Source organism: Triturus cristatus, chromosome 3_1 (assembly GCF_964204655.1).
Source record: "Triturus cristatus chromosome 3_1, aTriCri1.1, whole genome shotgun sequence".
Taxonomy (NCBI): Eukaryota; Metazoa; Chordata; class Amphibia; order Caudata; family Salamandridae; genus Triturus; species Triturus cristatus.
Window position 1 is genome coordinate 1068065798 of NC_140583.1, and position 17338 is coordinate 1068083135.

Sequence of the window (17338 nt, forward strand, 5' to 3'; positions counted from 1 at the left end):
CTCCTCTTACCCTAATATAACCTTTGATACACACATACAGAAATAGAAACTACAATCTTCAAAACAATGGACATACCAAAACAAGTTACAACAACCAATTCAGTAACTCTAAGATGTACATAAACATGCACTCATTCACCAACAGTCATATATAGTCACTCATATATGTACTCACACATAATATGTACTCATACACCTATACATCCTGTTACACACTGCCACTCATTCATAGAGTTACTCACACACATAGTCACTCATGCTAATAAAGAATCAAACAACCATTTACTTGCATATACAGTTATACACACACCACCACACTTACTTATACAGAAACTTACACATACTTACTATTTTAAACAATCACTAATAGAAACACATAGTAATTCATACAGGACCTCTTCCAATCTCTCACTCTAACATATACTCACTTATATACAACAATACTCACATATAATAGTTTAAAATATATGTAGTTACTAATATAAACACTATTGAAACAGTCATTCACTCAATAACACACCCATACACACACTCATCCACCGATACAGTCCTGCACACATGGTGTCTTCAACACATACAAACAGTGAGTCACTCATTCATGCATCTCTGCAATACATAATACCCCCCACCAAACCACACAGACACTCATACTAATACTCAAAAAACCAACTAATAACCTATATAGACACTCATGCACCCAATTATACACAAAGTGAGAGACTATTACAGATATTTACATTTTTAAACATTGCTCACTAACCCATGTATGCACTAAGATACACTTAATCAGTCAGTTATACAATCAATGTTTCAGAAAAAAAACCATCCATTTAGACACTTATATACCCATTTATTCTTCCATCGACCTTGAGATATACATATATAGAACATATTTAATTTTCAAAAAAACACAGTCACTGGATGATGTCATCAGTGATGTCATCAGTGATGTAATTTGAGATGTCATCAGTGATGTCATGAGTGATGTCACTGACCATGTCATGAGTGATGTAATGTGTGATGTCATCAGCAGTGGATGGCGGGCGCGCAAGTTATAGTTAGCTGAACTAACTATAACGGGGGAATTTCAATGGTTTTGTATGAGGGAAATGCCCAGCTAACTATAACGCCCCTGAAACCTATGGTTTTTTCAGTGAATTTCTACGGTTTTTTAAATGCCAATTCCTAACTATAACATGTCTGAAACCTATGTTTTTTCCTGTGAATTTCAAAGGTTTTTTAAATGCTAATTCCTAACTATAACATATCTCAAACCTATGGCTTTTTAAGTGAAAAAAAAAAAATATATATATATATATATATATATATATATATATATATATATATATACCTCTTACTCCTTGTCAGTAGGTTCGAATTGCCCACCTGGGATTAATGATGTACCTTAAGATATATCAAAAAGCTCAACTAGATACAATAGTCTTAGATGCAACCAGCAATATATGGAGTCATATGTATATAATGTTCTGCTCAGTACATATGCATGCACCCTAGATCGCAACTCTGGCACACTCTGCCACTCTCACATTTTTTCCTGGGAATCCAGTGAATTTACCAAATTTACATACATGTTGTTGGTGTGTTTGAAAAAAATGCAGAATTTTGAGGGTTAGAAGAGATTGATTAACCTTTAATCTTTCTTCTTTTTATGTCTCACAGGGCCTAGGTCCGTTTTTGACATAATGCTACATAGACTAGCTTTCAGTTTATAATTTTATTTTTTTCCTATAGCTTTTTCTGTCACATTAATTCTGTGCTGACACAAATACAATCTATAACAATTATATGATTTATATGCACTGTTATTTTCATTTATGTATGCAACTTCTATGTTTACTATTATGCACGATTGCTGTGACAACCAACCAAGAGTATTCACTATATAGTGATGGATTTCGATGGCGCCTGATGTAGTGAACAAGGTGGCTCGCCGTCGAAACTCGTCTAGGCTATCTATTGGAATAAGCTTGCTGTGTTTCATTCCCACTGAGTCAGCGCCTGTCATTCCTTGTTGCCAGGAATGGTATCATATTATATATTATATATATATGATAATTTCCTGGAAAGGAGTTGACAGGCACTCACAGGGTAGTAGGGGTTCGTTTTTATTCAAAAGAACAGAATCAAACGTGTTTTGGCTGGTTCCCTTTCTCAATTCTTGATGTTCAGTGAAACTAAAGCCATCTAAAACAAGAGTATGTGAATTCATTAGATGATCATTGGATAGAATTTGGTGCAATTTCTTTTTTTAAAACAAGAGTGTTCTCCTGCGCTTTTTTTCAAAAGGGCCCCCTGGTGGGCCAAGTCCTAGGGGCATATTTTAAGAATAGGAGGGGGCGCACAGGCCCCCCTCCTAAGGCTCATTGAGCCCCAGGGACCACCACCTCCCCGGGGCTTTATTGATAAAAAAGGAGGGGGCCCCATAGGCTCTATAAGCCCCTTTTCTCAATCACCCTGCAACAGGGCATCCTGGTGCACTACTGGTTTGTGGATGAAGACTCCTTGGCTGCTGAGGGTCATTGGGGGCTAAGAACCCCTATTGTTGCAACAAGTAAGTCCCTCACAGCGGGACTGCTGAGACTTGGGGTGAGTGCACTGGCAAATTTTGCTCCACCGGCGGGTTGGTGGAGTATTTGCCAAAGTCCACATTCGAAGCGGAGCACTGAGTGATAAAACTCCACAAATTCCATCAGCGGAGAGGAGTTTACCATTTACCTCTAGTTACTATTCACAGACCCACTCTGAGACTCATGCACCCACTCACAGATCCACTCAGGGACTCATGCACCCACTCCCAGACCCACTCAGACACTTACGGACCCACTCATAGACCCACTCTGAGACTCACACAACCAGTGACAGGCCCACTAAGACATTCACGCACCAACTCACTCTCCCACTCAGAGACTCACACACCCACTAACCTACCTATACAGCCACTCATACACCCACTCTCAAAGGTTACAGGTTACAGTTAGGAAATAAAAAAATGTAAAATGTTGAAATTCTCTGAAAAAAACAAAGGTTACAGGGATGTTATAGTTAGGAAATGGTATTATAAAACGTAGTAGAAATACACAAAAAAAAGGCTACAGGGACATTATAGTTAGGAAATAGAATTTAAAAAATCATAGAAATTCACTGAAAAAAAGAAAGGATACAGAGATGTTATAGTTAGGTTCATATTTCACTCATACAAAACCAGAGAAATTCAGCAGTTATAGTTACCTGAGCTAACTATAACTTATGCACCACAATGCCCTGCTTATGACCTCATATATTACATCACTTCAATTCAATTCAATTCAATAGAGCTTTATTCGATTAAAATCATTAATCATAAAAGCAAAAGCACAATGCATAAAAAGACAATAAACATAGCTATATTAACAGTTGATTCCTTGATTTAAAAATGAATTTTAAAAATGCGGTGACGGAAGCTACGACATAGGGTGAGTCTAACATTTGTAGGGCTAAAAGGGCAGGGCGACACTGCCTAACACCAAAGGATTTCAAAACTGGCAGAATCCATCTTTTCCTGGGAATGGTATACAATTTGCATAAAAAGACAACATGTAAGGTGGATTGGGTTGATATATCGTCACATGGACAATTACAAAGAGATTTAGACCAATCATTACAGGCAGGAAAACTTAATAACCTGTGGATAATTCCCAAGCGGAAACGGACTAACAAAAACCTATCAAAATCTCCAGTAACAATTGTTATGTACGGTTGTATTAAAAAATGAGTGGAGATCAACTGATGTGCCTGAACAGAAATCTTCTTCAGTTCTATAGACAGTCTGCAGTCATTTAAGTAGTCCAAGCACAGTTTTTTCAAGTCCTTTCTCGCAATCAGGGACAAAGAGGTAGGGTCATCATAAAATTCACAGTGATCCAGTTTGCAGAAAAACGATTTAATATAAGTTAGCCATCTTATCCTTGGCGCCCCTTCCAACTTTAAAACATCTATAATAATGTTACGATTCAAGGCCAGGTTATCCGAGGTCCAAATCCTGTGCCATTCGAGTATTGGTTGAATTTTAATTGTATCTTCTAGATAACCAATTCCCAGTTCGGCGTGACATATGTAGGTTGATGTAGAATCTGGAACTGCCAGTAGAAACCGTAAACATTTATTTTCTACTGTCTGCAGGGAGGTAACATCAACAATCCCCCAAACACCAGCACCATCAGTGGCAACAGAAACACATTTTGCATTGTAAATTTTCAGCAGCTCAGACGGGGGCCTCCTACCCAGTTTCTTGCTAAAATTATGAAGGGCAGTCACAGTTCTAGCGAACAGGGCCCTCCTGGTTTTTACAGCAAGTTGCCAACTTAATTTATTATCAAATAAAATGCCCAAATATGCAAACGAATTGGTGTATTCTATCGGCTTATCGTACACATTCATGGTCTTTAAACCCTTGCTGATACTACTGCCACTAGTCATAGCAAAAGTTTTAGAGACATTGATGGTAAGCCCCAAGTTGGACATAAATTTCTCGAATGAAGAAATTACTCGTTGCAGGGCAAGTGGGGTACGGGCCATTAACACGGCATCGTCTGCATATAATAGGGCCGGAATTGTTCTTGAGTCTATTTGGGGGAGGTCACTGCAGTTTTGTACTAGATATTTTTCTAGGCCGTTAATATATAAGTTAAAAAGGAAGGGAGCGAGAACAGAACCCTGTCTCACTCCTTTTCCTATCTTAAAGTCAGTTGTACATTGGCCCTCCATCCCATATCGTACCATAGCCTTGGCCCCTGCATAAAGCTGTCTGAGAAAGGTAACTAAAACAATATCCACACCAAGCTCATCTAAAATTTCCCATAACTTCGCGTGTACAACGCAATCGAAGGCTGATGATAAGTCAACAAAAGTTAGATATAAATTACCCCTTTTAGCCACTGTATATTTATTCATTAAAAGATTTAGGTTGATACTCTGATCCACAGTCCCCATTCCCTTGCAAAAGCCATATTGGATATCACATAATATTCCCCGGTCCTCAGCCCAATCTTGTAACTTATTTAAACTAACTCTACCAGCAATTTTCATAGAGGAGTCTAGCAGGGAAAAGGGGCGATAACAAGCCGGATTATCTCTGTCTCCTTTCTTAAAAATAGGAACTAAAATGGAAACTAGCCAAGTTGGAGGAAGACTGTTTTCTGCAGATGCATTAAAAAGTGAAGTTAAAAGTTGTCCCCATAATTCAAGATTAGATTTAAAAAGATCTGCAGGGACACCGTCCGGGCCTGGTGCCTTGCCCCATTGGCTGGTCATTATGGCCTCGATTACTTCCTGTAACTCGAAAACCAAATGCTTTTCAATTTGAGATCCCCGGTAAAATGGCTCGATTACTTGGAGCCCAGGAGGATCCAAAGCAACGACAGGGCAATCATAGAGATGTGTGTAATGACTGATCCAGTCATTTTCAGAAATTGCAATCTCTATGTTAGCTCTGTCCGAATTAATTAAAAAAGGAGCATTAACAGCCTTCCCGAAGGCTGCCGAGTCTTTCAACAGGGCTGCCTCCTGTAATGCCAACCACATTAACTTCTTTTAGCTCTTGTTTCCTGTTTTTCAGGGCAATTTTGTACTCCCTTCTAGCATTACTGATGTTAAGTGAATTTTTGATTTTGGCATGGAGCACAGACTTCAATTTTGAGTAAGCTTGAGTGCACGAGTGATCAAAACATCCGTGCTTCACTGATTTGCTTTTGTTGGTTTCAACAAAGAGGGCCGACTTAATGGTTGCAGCAATTATTGAAAAATTCTTCACAATCTCGCTTCGATCGCCCTCTTCTTTTAAGCAATACATAAAGTTACTATAGCAATCTGTGACTAATTTACTCAAGAGATCTTCATGGTTTACACATTCCCAACTTAATGCATAGCCGTTCTGCCTACTAAGTTTAATATTATTGATATCATTAATATTTCTACCCCTCGATTTTGTAGTTTGGCATTGTATCATCAGACTTAAGCTTATTGGGAAGTGATCACTTAAAGCCAGGTTGTGTGTGTTAAATTTCTTTACTCTAGAAGAATGCCTATTGAACGTCAGAATAAAATCTATTGTGGACAAGACACCACGGCCGTTAAAAGTTGGGGAAAAATCTGTCGTAGGGGCTGTTAACATGTTACAGAATCCCATATCATATGTTAGTAATATGTCATTGAATAGGTCCCCTTGGACCGTGTGCGCAAAGTGCGGGAGGCAATCTTCATCATTAAAATCATATGTTAAACCACATGTCCCTTTGCCTATATGTTTACATAAAGAACATTTGAAATCACCCCCCCACAAGATAACTACGTCCTTGTCCGTTGAGTCGTAGAGCCTCTCCAAAACATCTAATAAAGATTTCAGAATACTTGTGAGGAGATGCTGTGGAATGTTATTATAAAAATTGACAATGATCACCTTCACGAGTAAATCACAAGTTAAACCAATGACTTGATAATAAGGGTCATCCAGAAAATTACATTAATCATAGGTCACAAGATTTGAGATGTAAGTGCAAAGGCCTCCATTTGCTCTACCACTGGGGGACGGAACAGCTGGTGTAAAGAAAGTTCGATATCCTGCCAAATGGGCAGACTCTACTAACCAGGTTTCTTGTAGACAAAGAATGTCAAAATTCCCTATAAAATCCAACCACAAGTCATTAGAAATCTTCGATTTTAGTCCTGCGACATTCCAATATACAATTTGAAGTCCCTCGTGGCCCATTCTAGACTTATTCCCCCTGCTCCCAGTACCCAAAGTTGTTAGCGGTGACAATAAATGCATGGGGATTTGAGGATCAATAATGGACCCCAGACCCAAGGTCATGTTATTATCCTTAGAAGGGATTATAAGGGTCATAGAGTCAGGGCTAGATCTATCAGTACCAGCAGGGAGAGGGGGCCTAATACAAGCCTTGCAAGTTCTCTTCACCCTGATCGCATTGTACGCATCATTTTGCATAAAGTTAACTACAGGTTGTGTCGTACAAATCTCGTGAATCATAGTAGGTGGGCCTTCCCCAGGATCTTCAACCATATTACCCCCTGGCTTAACCAGTCTACTGTGTCAATCTACCTCTTCTAATGAAGGTAGATGCTCAAAACGATTGTATGTCTGGATGGAATATTTATAGCCATAATCTATAGTTGGGGTTCTTAGTTGCGGGGCACTGGGCTTATAAAAAAAGCCTAAAGGAACCACGCCAATGTTGCCTAAACACAATGCGTGGTAATCCATGCTACGCAATATCCAACGAACAAATTGGGGAGTCTTGAAATTCAGAACCACGCAATCACCCGGAAAGACTTTGGGGTCTCTTCCCAGCCAACTCACCCTTCTTACCATCTTAAACTCCATGAACAACCTATCGGTTTCACCCACCCTAGATCCCAACCAAGCTAAGGACTTGTTTCTTAACACCTGCCAGGGTTCAGGTAAATCATCTCTCAATTTTGGGACATTAGTTAATATGACTGTGTAAGGCGTAGCAGCAGGTGGTAGGTCCAAAAGAGAGGCAGGTAAAGCGTGAACTGAGTTTACAGCTAATGTGGCGTTATGCCGATTACCATCATCAACATGACAATCAGCCACAATTTGCCTGGAATGTGAGTGGCTTGTAATATTGCCCTGGGAGGAAGGTGCATGATCGTCGTGATGTCTTAAATTTGACTGGATACTCCCTAACTTTAAAGCGGGCTTGCCCTGCTCCTTGTTTATCCTGGGTTTAGGAACACTAGGGATGGGTGATGGCGCATCGATGGTTAGCAAAGGTTTCGAGTGTTTAAATAATATTTCTTCGATCACGCCAAGCCTTGTGATGATATTACTCAGGGAGTCTCTAAGGAACATGTCCATTGCCTCAATCGTGTTTGTATCACCAGTGTATTAGAATGTGGTAAAACATGGGTGGGGATTGACATCACTTATGACATGGTCAGTGACCTCACCCATGACATCCCAAATGACATCACTGATGACATCATACATTCAACCACTCACACTCACTTTAACACCCCTATACAACCTCCCATAACCCACTCACACACCCACACAACCACTCACATACCCATTCACAGACCCATACAACCACTCACTCAACCACAGAGCCACTCACACCTCACTCACCTATACATGCACTCACAGACCTCCTTACTCACTCAAACAGCCACTCATGTAACCCCTGACTCCCAAATACAGCTGTTCATACAACCAATCACTCATCTATACAGCCACTCACACAGCCACACACTCACCCATATAACTACTCACACATCGACTTATTTACCTATACACCCATTCACACACCCACTCATTCCCCCACACAACCTCTTAACATAGCCACCCACTCACCCATAGAAGCACTCAGACATGCACACTCACACACCCATACAACCAGTTATATATACATTCATAAATCCACACAAGCACTCCCACATCCATTCACTCACCTATACAGCCATTCATACAGAGAAACACTCTCCAAAACAGCCACTCACACACTCATACATCCAGCTATATACCCAATTACTCAATCATACAGCCATTCAGATGCCCACTCACTCACCTATACAGTCACCCATATAGCCACTCACTCACCCACACAGCCACTGACACACCCACTCACTCACCAATAGAGCCACTCACACAGTCCTCACTCACCCACATTGCTATATACACATCCACTTATACACATATACACCCACTCACACACCTATACAGCACTCACTCTAACATGAATACATACAGTCACACATCCACTCACATAATATATGATAGAAATAGTATCACTCATTAGTTGTACACCTAGTAAACTATTTTAACTTTTGTAGTAGCTTATTATTATATATGTTTACCAAACTCTTAGAAAAAACTTATACTCACTGGATGATGTCATCAGTGATGTAACTGACCATGTCATGAGTGATGTAACATGTGAGGTAATAAGCAGTGCATTGAGGGGCATAAGTTATAGTTAGCTCAGGTAACTATAACTGCTGAATTACTTTGGTTTTGTATGAGTGAAATGTGAGCCTAACTATAACGTCCCTGCAACCTTTGATTTTTTCAGTGAATATATGTGTATATACATATATAAATATATTGCAAACCAACAGCATACTCTGCTGAATCCAGAAGTGTGACACAAGACCATCAGCTGGTTTATAAGAAAATGCTATTTATTTCAGAGAGTCACAATGATGCATAGCAGGGTCTTGATCATCTGCAATTGCAGGGTGATGAGTAAATGATCTTTTTAAACATGGAGTACATAAACATTAAAGAAGGGCTTCAATTGAGGTTAATCATACAAAGTGATGATAAAAACATTTCAACTCACGTTCGAAAACATATAGTGGTGATCAGTGATTAGTTTCCATGCTCAATTATTAGATCATGGTTATTAGAAGTATTCCCAATCCTTGGTGCACAACAAATATTCATTTGTATTTCATATATGATTTCACAGACTAAAATAACCATCATGCACTGTGTTTGTGCTGGTAAATTATGAACTCATGTTGCTTCAAAGAAGTCGATTTCTCACAGGGTAGAGCAAACAATGTCCTGCACAATATGAAGACATTTCACACTCGAACTTAAATATTTAATTTTACACTGTTCTTTAAAGTGCCCTCTGCAGTCAGTATGACACAAGCTCACCAATCTGTTTATAAGCAAATGCTATTCATTTCAGAGAGTCATAATGATGCAGAATGAGTTTCAACCCTCCCCGGGTCTTAATCATATGTAAATGGAGGGTGATGAGTGACTATAAATTTATAATTAAAAAGCAAAGGTTACTTGGTAGTTATAGTTAGGTAATAGAATTTAAAAATCTTAGAAATTCACTGAAATAAACAAAGGTTGCAGGGACGTTATAGTTAGGCTCACATTTCACTCATACAAAACCAGTGAAATTCAGCAGTTATAGTTACCTGAGTTAACTATAACTTAAGCCCCATAATGCAATGCTTATGACCTCATATATTATATCACTCATGACATGGTCAGCAGTGCGGCAGGACCCACGTTTGCACAGTGGTATAATAAGGGGCGTGGGTGTGGACCACCTCTCTGCAATCCAGCTCTGCGGTGCTTACTGGAGGTACCTGGTGGGCTAGTTGGCCCCCAGGGACCCTAAGTATTCAAGGGGAATTAATTCCCCAACTTACACCGTGCCACTTTGCAGAGTGATGCATGGAGGGGGCGGGGCATACGGTGAGTTGCCGGTTTCTTTTTTCTTTTTTTTTCTTTTATAGGAGGGGGGCTGCTTGGCCCCCCTTCCCTGGGCCACTTTTGGCCCCATAGACCCCATAACCCAGGGCCTGGCAGCCTTGTTTTTTTTTTAATTGGGGGAAGGGGACCGCGTGGTCCCCCTCCAGAGGCTAATTATGACCCCGGGACCCCATCCCCTGGGGCCTGGCCAGCCTTCCTATTTTAATTTTTACTTTTGGGAGGGGGTACGTGTGGCCCTGCTCCTCAGGCCAATAATGGCCCCAGGGACCCTATCCCATTCTGTTTTTTTTTTCTTTTTTATTTACAGGGGAGGGGGGCTGGGACCCCATCCCCCGGGGTCTTGCATCTCCGTTGGGAACTGTGGGGAGCGCCCCAATGCCCCCACGGTCCCGCCGGCTCCCTGCCTCCTGCGGGAGCCGGCATTGCTTTTGCAGAAGGGGAGCTGCTGACATGCAGCTCCCCTTGTGCAAAAGCAATCTGCTTTGGTTTTTGGAAGTGAGAGCAGGTTTCCTGCTCTCGCTTCCAAAAACCAAAGCAGGAGTTTTCTACAGCTCCCACCCTGCCATAGCACACAGCAATGTCCCGGGGTAGGCACCCGGGACATTGCAGGAGCTGGCCCTGGGGGGTGGCAGTCGCTAAGGCCATTGAGAGCTCCAGGAGGGGGGGCCGTGTGGTCCCCTCGAAATGTTTGCAAAGCCCCGGGGAGGTGGGGGTCCCAGGGCCTAGGGATCTGGAATGGACAGTTGCATTCAATTGATTAGTGCCCCGGGGAGGTGGTGGTCACCGGGGCAGTGTGGGGGAGCAGGAGCCCCCCATACTTTAATTCTTTTAATTAAGCCCCAGGGAGTTTGCGGTCCCCGGGCTCGGGGGGCCCGTGAGGCCCCCCACCCTATAATACTAAAGCCCCAGGGAGGTGGTGGTCCCTGGGGCTCAGGGGCCCACGAGGCCCCCAACCCTATAATCATAAAGCCCCGGAGAGGTTGCGGTCCCCGGGGCTGCAGGGGGCTGGTTGCCCCCATGCATATATTATAAAGCCCTGGGGAGCTGGCAGTCCCCGGGGCTGCGGGGGGCCCCGCTACACAATTAAGGAATGCCCCCATGACCTGGCCCACCTGGGGGCTTTAAAAAATTAAGTCTTTTTCATTTTCAACGGGGTTCGCGCACCCAGCGCGACCCGGTCGAAAATGTCAAAAAAATATGATTTTTTTGGGCCTGGGATCAGGGTGTTCCTACCTCCCCCTTTTTTGTTTTTTAAGGTTTCTCTTACCTTTTACCCCTCTCACTCGGTCCGAGGCACAAGATGGCTGCCAACACTTCCTGGTTTGAAGTACTGGCAGCCAATCAGAGCCAAGCTTGTGCTTGGGAGGGCTCAGCCAATCAGATCTCACAATTCTCAAATATATATATCTGTAAATCTTTAAATAACTCAAAAACGACTGAACGGATTTACACCATTTAAAAGAAAGCGTGCTTTCTGGACCAAAGCTATCACTGTGCCAAATTTGGTGCAATTCCGTACAGCAGTTCAGGCTGTAGCCGTGTTTAAAGTTTCCTATGGAAATTAACAAGAAGAAAACAGGTTTTGGGACCCCCCTTTTTTCTCGGCCCCCCCTTGACGAATCACCCCGAAACTTTCAAGAGAGGAGCTGACCTGAGTGAACAATTCGTTTTGAAAATTTCATGAAGATTCATCAAATGGCGCCAAAGTTATTGGCAAATCAACAAACGCTTTTCCTATGGAAACTAGGTTCTAACTATATTATATAGGAAACAGAACATAATTTCACCATGTGTGCTAGGTGAGAATCAAGTGAGTACCCCTCAGTGTGTTAGTGGAAAGAAGAGAGTGAGTACATCTTGAGTGTGCAAGGGGGAGCAGCGAGTGATTACACCTTGAGTAAGTAAAAAAAAGAAAGTGAGTGCACCCTGAATGTGTAAGTGGAGCTCCGACCTTGAGTGTACAAGGAAAAGTCAGAATTAGTCCCTGGTGGTGTATGTGGAGAGCAAAGATTAAGTACACTCTCCTTATGCAAGGGAAGATCAGAGAGCGAGCATAGCCAGATTGGGTAGTGTGACAAAAGAGAGTGAATACACACACAGAGTCTTCAAGTGGAGAGCAGTGAATAAGTACCTCAAACTCGTAAAATGGAGAGCAGAATGTGAGTACACTATGACTAAGTGGAGAGCAGCCAGTAAACACACCCTAAGTGTGCAAAGGGAGAGCAACATGAGTATCCTTGGTGTGGTTGTGTCGAGCAGAGAGTGAGTACGGACTGATTCTACTGTGCAAGAAGAAAGCAGAGCGTGAGGGCACACTAAGCATGCAAGGGAGGAGCAGAGCACAATGATTGCACCCTGCATGGGCAAGTGAAAAGTATAAACTGAGTACACTCTGAGTTTTAGGTAAAGAGCAGAAAAAAGATTATCTCAGCATCATGTAAGTGGAAAGCTGAGAGTGAGTTTACCCTGAGTGTGCAAGAGGATAGCAGAGTGAGTACCCCTCAGTGCATAACTGAAGTACAATCACTGAGTACACCTTTATATGTAAGCTTAGAGCATAGAATAGCTACATCCTGGGGGTGCAAGGGGACAGCAGAGAGTGACTGAACAAAGACTGTGTATATGGAGAACAGAGAATTAAGGAGGAAAAAGAGTGCATACACCCTGACTGTGCAAGTGAAGAGCAATGTGTGAGATGTACCAAGTATGAAACTCATGGGCAGAATGGCTTCACCATGAGTGTGTAAGTGAAGAGCAGGAATTGAATACACCATGAGTGTGAAATTGTAGTGCAGAGTGTGACACTCTATAGAGTGCAAGGGGAGAGCAGTGAGTGAGTGAGTACACCATGAGAGGGTAAGTGCAGAGCAAAAGGTACCTAAACTCTGGTTTTGCATGTGGAGGGCAAAAACTGAGTACACCCTTAGGGCCCAGTTAGAAGTCTGGCAGTCCGAGGACCACCAGACTCGTGGAGGCAAGGCGGTGGCGGTCCAGCCACTGGTGCTCCGACTGCCCTGACGATCGGACTGCCATGGGACTGCCACCGCTGCCAGGGAACCACCATTCCCTGTGGTGGCACGGCGGTGTAGAGGCAGCAATATGCTTGGTGGGACAACCGCAAACCTGCCAACCATATTACAAGTTTCCTCCCCGCCATGATTTTTATGGTGGTTACTCCTCCATGAAAACTGTGGCAGAGAGAAAAGAAAGAGGGCCCTACAGGGTGCTTGCAGGGGGGCACAACATGTGCCCCCCTGTGTGACCGCACCACAGTTCCTGCACGGCATGGACTTTTTACAGACATTTCCATGCAGGAGCTTTTTCTAGCGTTCCCATTGCGGTGCCCATTTGTAGAGGCACTGCCAAAAATAGTCTGCCACCCACAAGAAACATTCTTAATCTGGCGGACGGTCCAACCAAGGGTTTGGCTGTGCAAGCCGCCGGCATGGCAGTCCGATTCCGCACTGCCAAACTCGTAATCAGACCCTTAGTGTGCAGTGTGACAGTGGGAAGTTAATACATTGTAAGTGTAAAAGTGGAAGGAAGAGCGTGATTATCAACTATCCCTTCAGTGTGCAAGTAGAAACCTGTAAGTGAATAGACCCTGAGGAGGCCTATTCACAAACTACATTGTACAATATATTTAGTAGTATACTACAATAGCTCTATTCACCGACGACAAAATCCTATCCACAAACAGATGCAGAGGTCTCCGCCTCACCTATGCTTTTGGTGCGGCGATTTCTGCATGCATATTGCCTACGTTTTAGAATAAAATGTGGGATGGACAGAGAGTAGTGGCTGGAAAATGAGGAATACTTACTACTCAAAGGGAGTTGTTTAGGAAGGAATGAGGAGAGGTTAAGCATGGAAGGAGTTTAAGGCGGACATGCACCACCCACAAAAGAAAAGCACACTTCTATTTACAAACGTCACTTGTAAAGTTACTACAGCTAAAAAGAACTCAAAGTATTAGTAAATTTACTACAGCTCAGACCAGGACCAGCACCTCTCATGGCCAACCACTGTTAATGCAACTCCCTCTCATAGAAAATAATGGAGGTAGGGACTTAAACTAACACCCCATACGAAATAATGTTAAAATAAATGAATGTATTTCAACATTAAAATATGTGTGTGCGTGTGTGTGCGCGCGCATGTGTGTCTATGCGTGTTCAATTAAATGTTTTTAAAAAGTATATATAACTTAAAAATAATTATTTTTTTATTTTAAAACATTTTAATAACCGTTTTTTACATTTTAAAATAACTGCAATTTTATAAAATAAAAATAACTACATTAATTAAAATTAATTATATAGATAATGTTTAATAATTTTATTAGGTAATGAACAAATAATTTGCCGATAAGTAAACATTTTTTTTAGGTGGGGTTTTTAAAATAAATCTTTGAAAATACTTTTAATTTAAATTAATATATTTTGGTTAATTAAATATTATATTATAAATTACGTTAATAGTGTTGTAGCATTTTTATTTTGTTCTACATTTAATCTAAATATATTAAATTAATTTACATTAAAATATACCATAAGAAGTGTTGTCAATTATTTTAAAGTCTAATAAACTTCGGTGGCGGAGTTCTCTGCCTTTGTGTGAAAAGTTACAAGTAGTAATTTTACAATCATAAATTAGGTTTCTCCCCATGGTTTCAGAGGGTGGAAACATGTAAACCACCTCTTTGTTATACATTTACACTGGTAAATGGTGAATAACCAAAAGGTGTAAATGTAATAAAAAGTGTAAGAATAAACTTGCATGCAATTTACTCACATATAATTTTGCCTTTCTGAATAGCCGCCCGAGGGTGTATGTAAGGGGACAGCAGAGAGTGAGTACACTCTTGATATTCAAATCAAGATCAGAGATTGAGTACCCCTCAATATGTAAGTGTAGGATATAGCCTAACTACAGCCAAAGTATGAAAGAGGAGAGCAGAAAGTACACTGTAAATATGCAAGAGGAGAGCAAATTCCGAGTACACCGTGATTATGCAAAGGGAGAGCACATGGTGAGTATCACCTGAGGGTCAAGTGGAGAGCAGAGAATGAATAAATGGACAACAGACAGCCAAAGGAAACAAAGGATGAGCGCACTCTAGACTTTTATATGGAGACCACAGCAGAAGGTCAGTGTGCTGAGTGCATAAGTGAGGTGCACTGAGTGAGTACTCCCTGAGTGTGTAAATAGGAAGCAGAGTGTGACTATATCCTGAGTGTGCACATCCATACTGAAGAGGGAGAACACCCTGAATGTGCAAGAGGAAAGCAGAGAGTGACTGCTCCTTGAATGTGCATGTATTAAGTACCAGAGTTCCATGAGATATGAAAGAATGGGTAGGGGGTCAATTGTCTACATGGTGTAAACCCCACTGCTTGACGCCAATGCCAAGAACTGTGGTTCTGTACTAGACTATGTGATGTTAGTCTCCAGCAAATGGGATTTTTTTTGAGTGTATGAAGTTACTACCCCATACTGGGAGTTCATACCGAGTGATTAAGGCTAGTACTCAACACAAGCGACGTGCATCTGGGAGGTTCAGTCTCTAGCCAACCAATATGGGTTCTTACCTGAGTGTGGTGATCCACGCCAGTGATTGAAATGAGTACCCACCCCAGGAATGTATCACCAACGTGGGGCTACTTAAAGCAGGCATGAAAGCCCATAAATGCACTCCAGACTGGGGTTAACTCACCTTGCTTTGGTCTTCCGAACCTCCAAAGAGTTTCATTCCAGTAAAGTCCTTCATGATGGCTGCCCACTCCCTCTATGAAGCGGTGACTTGAATTGTCATGGCTGCCATGCAACTTCTAGCTCCACTTCCAGACAGACTTCGCCACAAATTGCAATCCAGTTCACTTGTCCTTGACAAACTACCTCACCAGTTCACGACCTCTGTGTCACCACCAGCTTTCCTGCTCTGCACCGGAATCCCAGACTATGGGGCGTAAGGGCCTTGTCGTATCAGGGTCCCAGGACTGCCACCTCTTCTGCTTATGGGGATGCCCTCTGCTGGACTGGGCCTGTGCCCGTGCCCTCCAACTCTGCGGCTGTCACCATCTCCATGGTTGCGCAGCGCGAGCCCGCAGAGCTTGCCCCATGACGCCAATTCCAGGGCTGCCTCTGCCAAGTGCACGACTCGACTCACCCCTTAGCACCGGAGGATAAAACCCAGGTTTCAAAAAAAACAAAAAAGAACAATAATATTCATCAGTTGCTGGTTTCCTATTTTTTTACGACCCCCATTTGTCCTGCTGTTGAAAGGACGAGCTGGCAACCCGCAGTACCCGCTGGCATTTGGATAAACCCGAGCGGGGACTTCAGAAACAGCAAGAGGGAAAACATTTAGAGCCGAAAGGGCTCGAAATCTTTAATCCGTATCAGGTGAGGGGGCCGGGGGAATGGCACAGCCGCAAGAAGTCTTAAAGGGGCGACGACCAAGTAGATGAAGGTGATGCGACGAAACTAAAGCCCTCTAAAACAAACAGTTGTGGCAAATACCTTCATCTGCCGCGGAGGTGGATAGGCGCGAGATATCCAAGGCACTGTGGCACTTTATGAGACACTTTAAGAGAGAACAAACGCGAAGGTCACGCGCCTCTGTGTCAACCAGGGTGGGGGAGTAAAGGGCCTTGTTTCTGTGCGAACAGGCGCGTGCCTCCTGCGGCCCCATCCTAGAGGGGTCGCGCTTGGTCCCGAGGTACGGGGCGGGTGGTGATTGTATAGTTAAAAGGCACCCACTGGAAGTAATCTCTGCATATTGCTGATTTAAATCACACATTGCAAGTACTGGACAATCGTTGGTGACGCTGGGCCAAGACTGCCAGTGTTAGGCACAAACAGCACTGCTGCTGCCGGGCATGAACCATGTTTTATTTTTTTGACTGAAAGGTTTCGTGCAGATGTGACGGGAAAGCCGGCCTGCCAAGCAACAGGAGCGCCCCACCGCGGCGTCTCTCTTTGTGGCTGCTGACAAGCTAATTCTGGGAGGAAGGAACGTGTGCTGCCAAATGAAGGGATTACTGTCGTGGCGACGCATAC

At 42.7% G+C, this 17338-nt stretch overlaps 1 protein-coding gene across 3 annotated transcripts in view; it reads right to left on the reverse strand.

Annotated features, from left to right (window-relative positions):
- The window catches only part of MFRP (membrane frizzled-related protein), a 179919-nt gene extending 163228 nt beyond the window's left edge, over nt 1–16691 (reverse strand). For all 3 annotated transcript variants that reach the window (XM_085645926.1, XM_085645927.1, XM_085645925.1), the window contains exon 1: nt 15993–16691. In XM_085645926.1, the coding sequence (XP_085502052.1) occupies nt 15993–16046 (54 nt within the window). In that variant the 5' untranslated portion in view covers nt 16047–16691. The remainder of the gene's footprint in view (nt 1–15992) is intronic.
- Nucleotides 16692–17338: the final 647 nt, after the last annotated feature.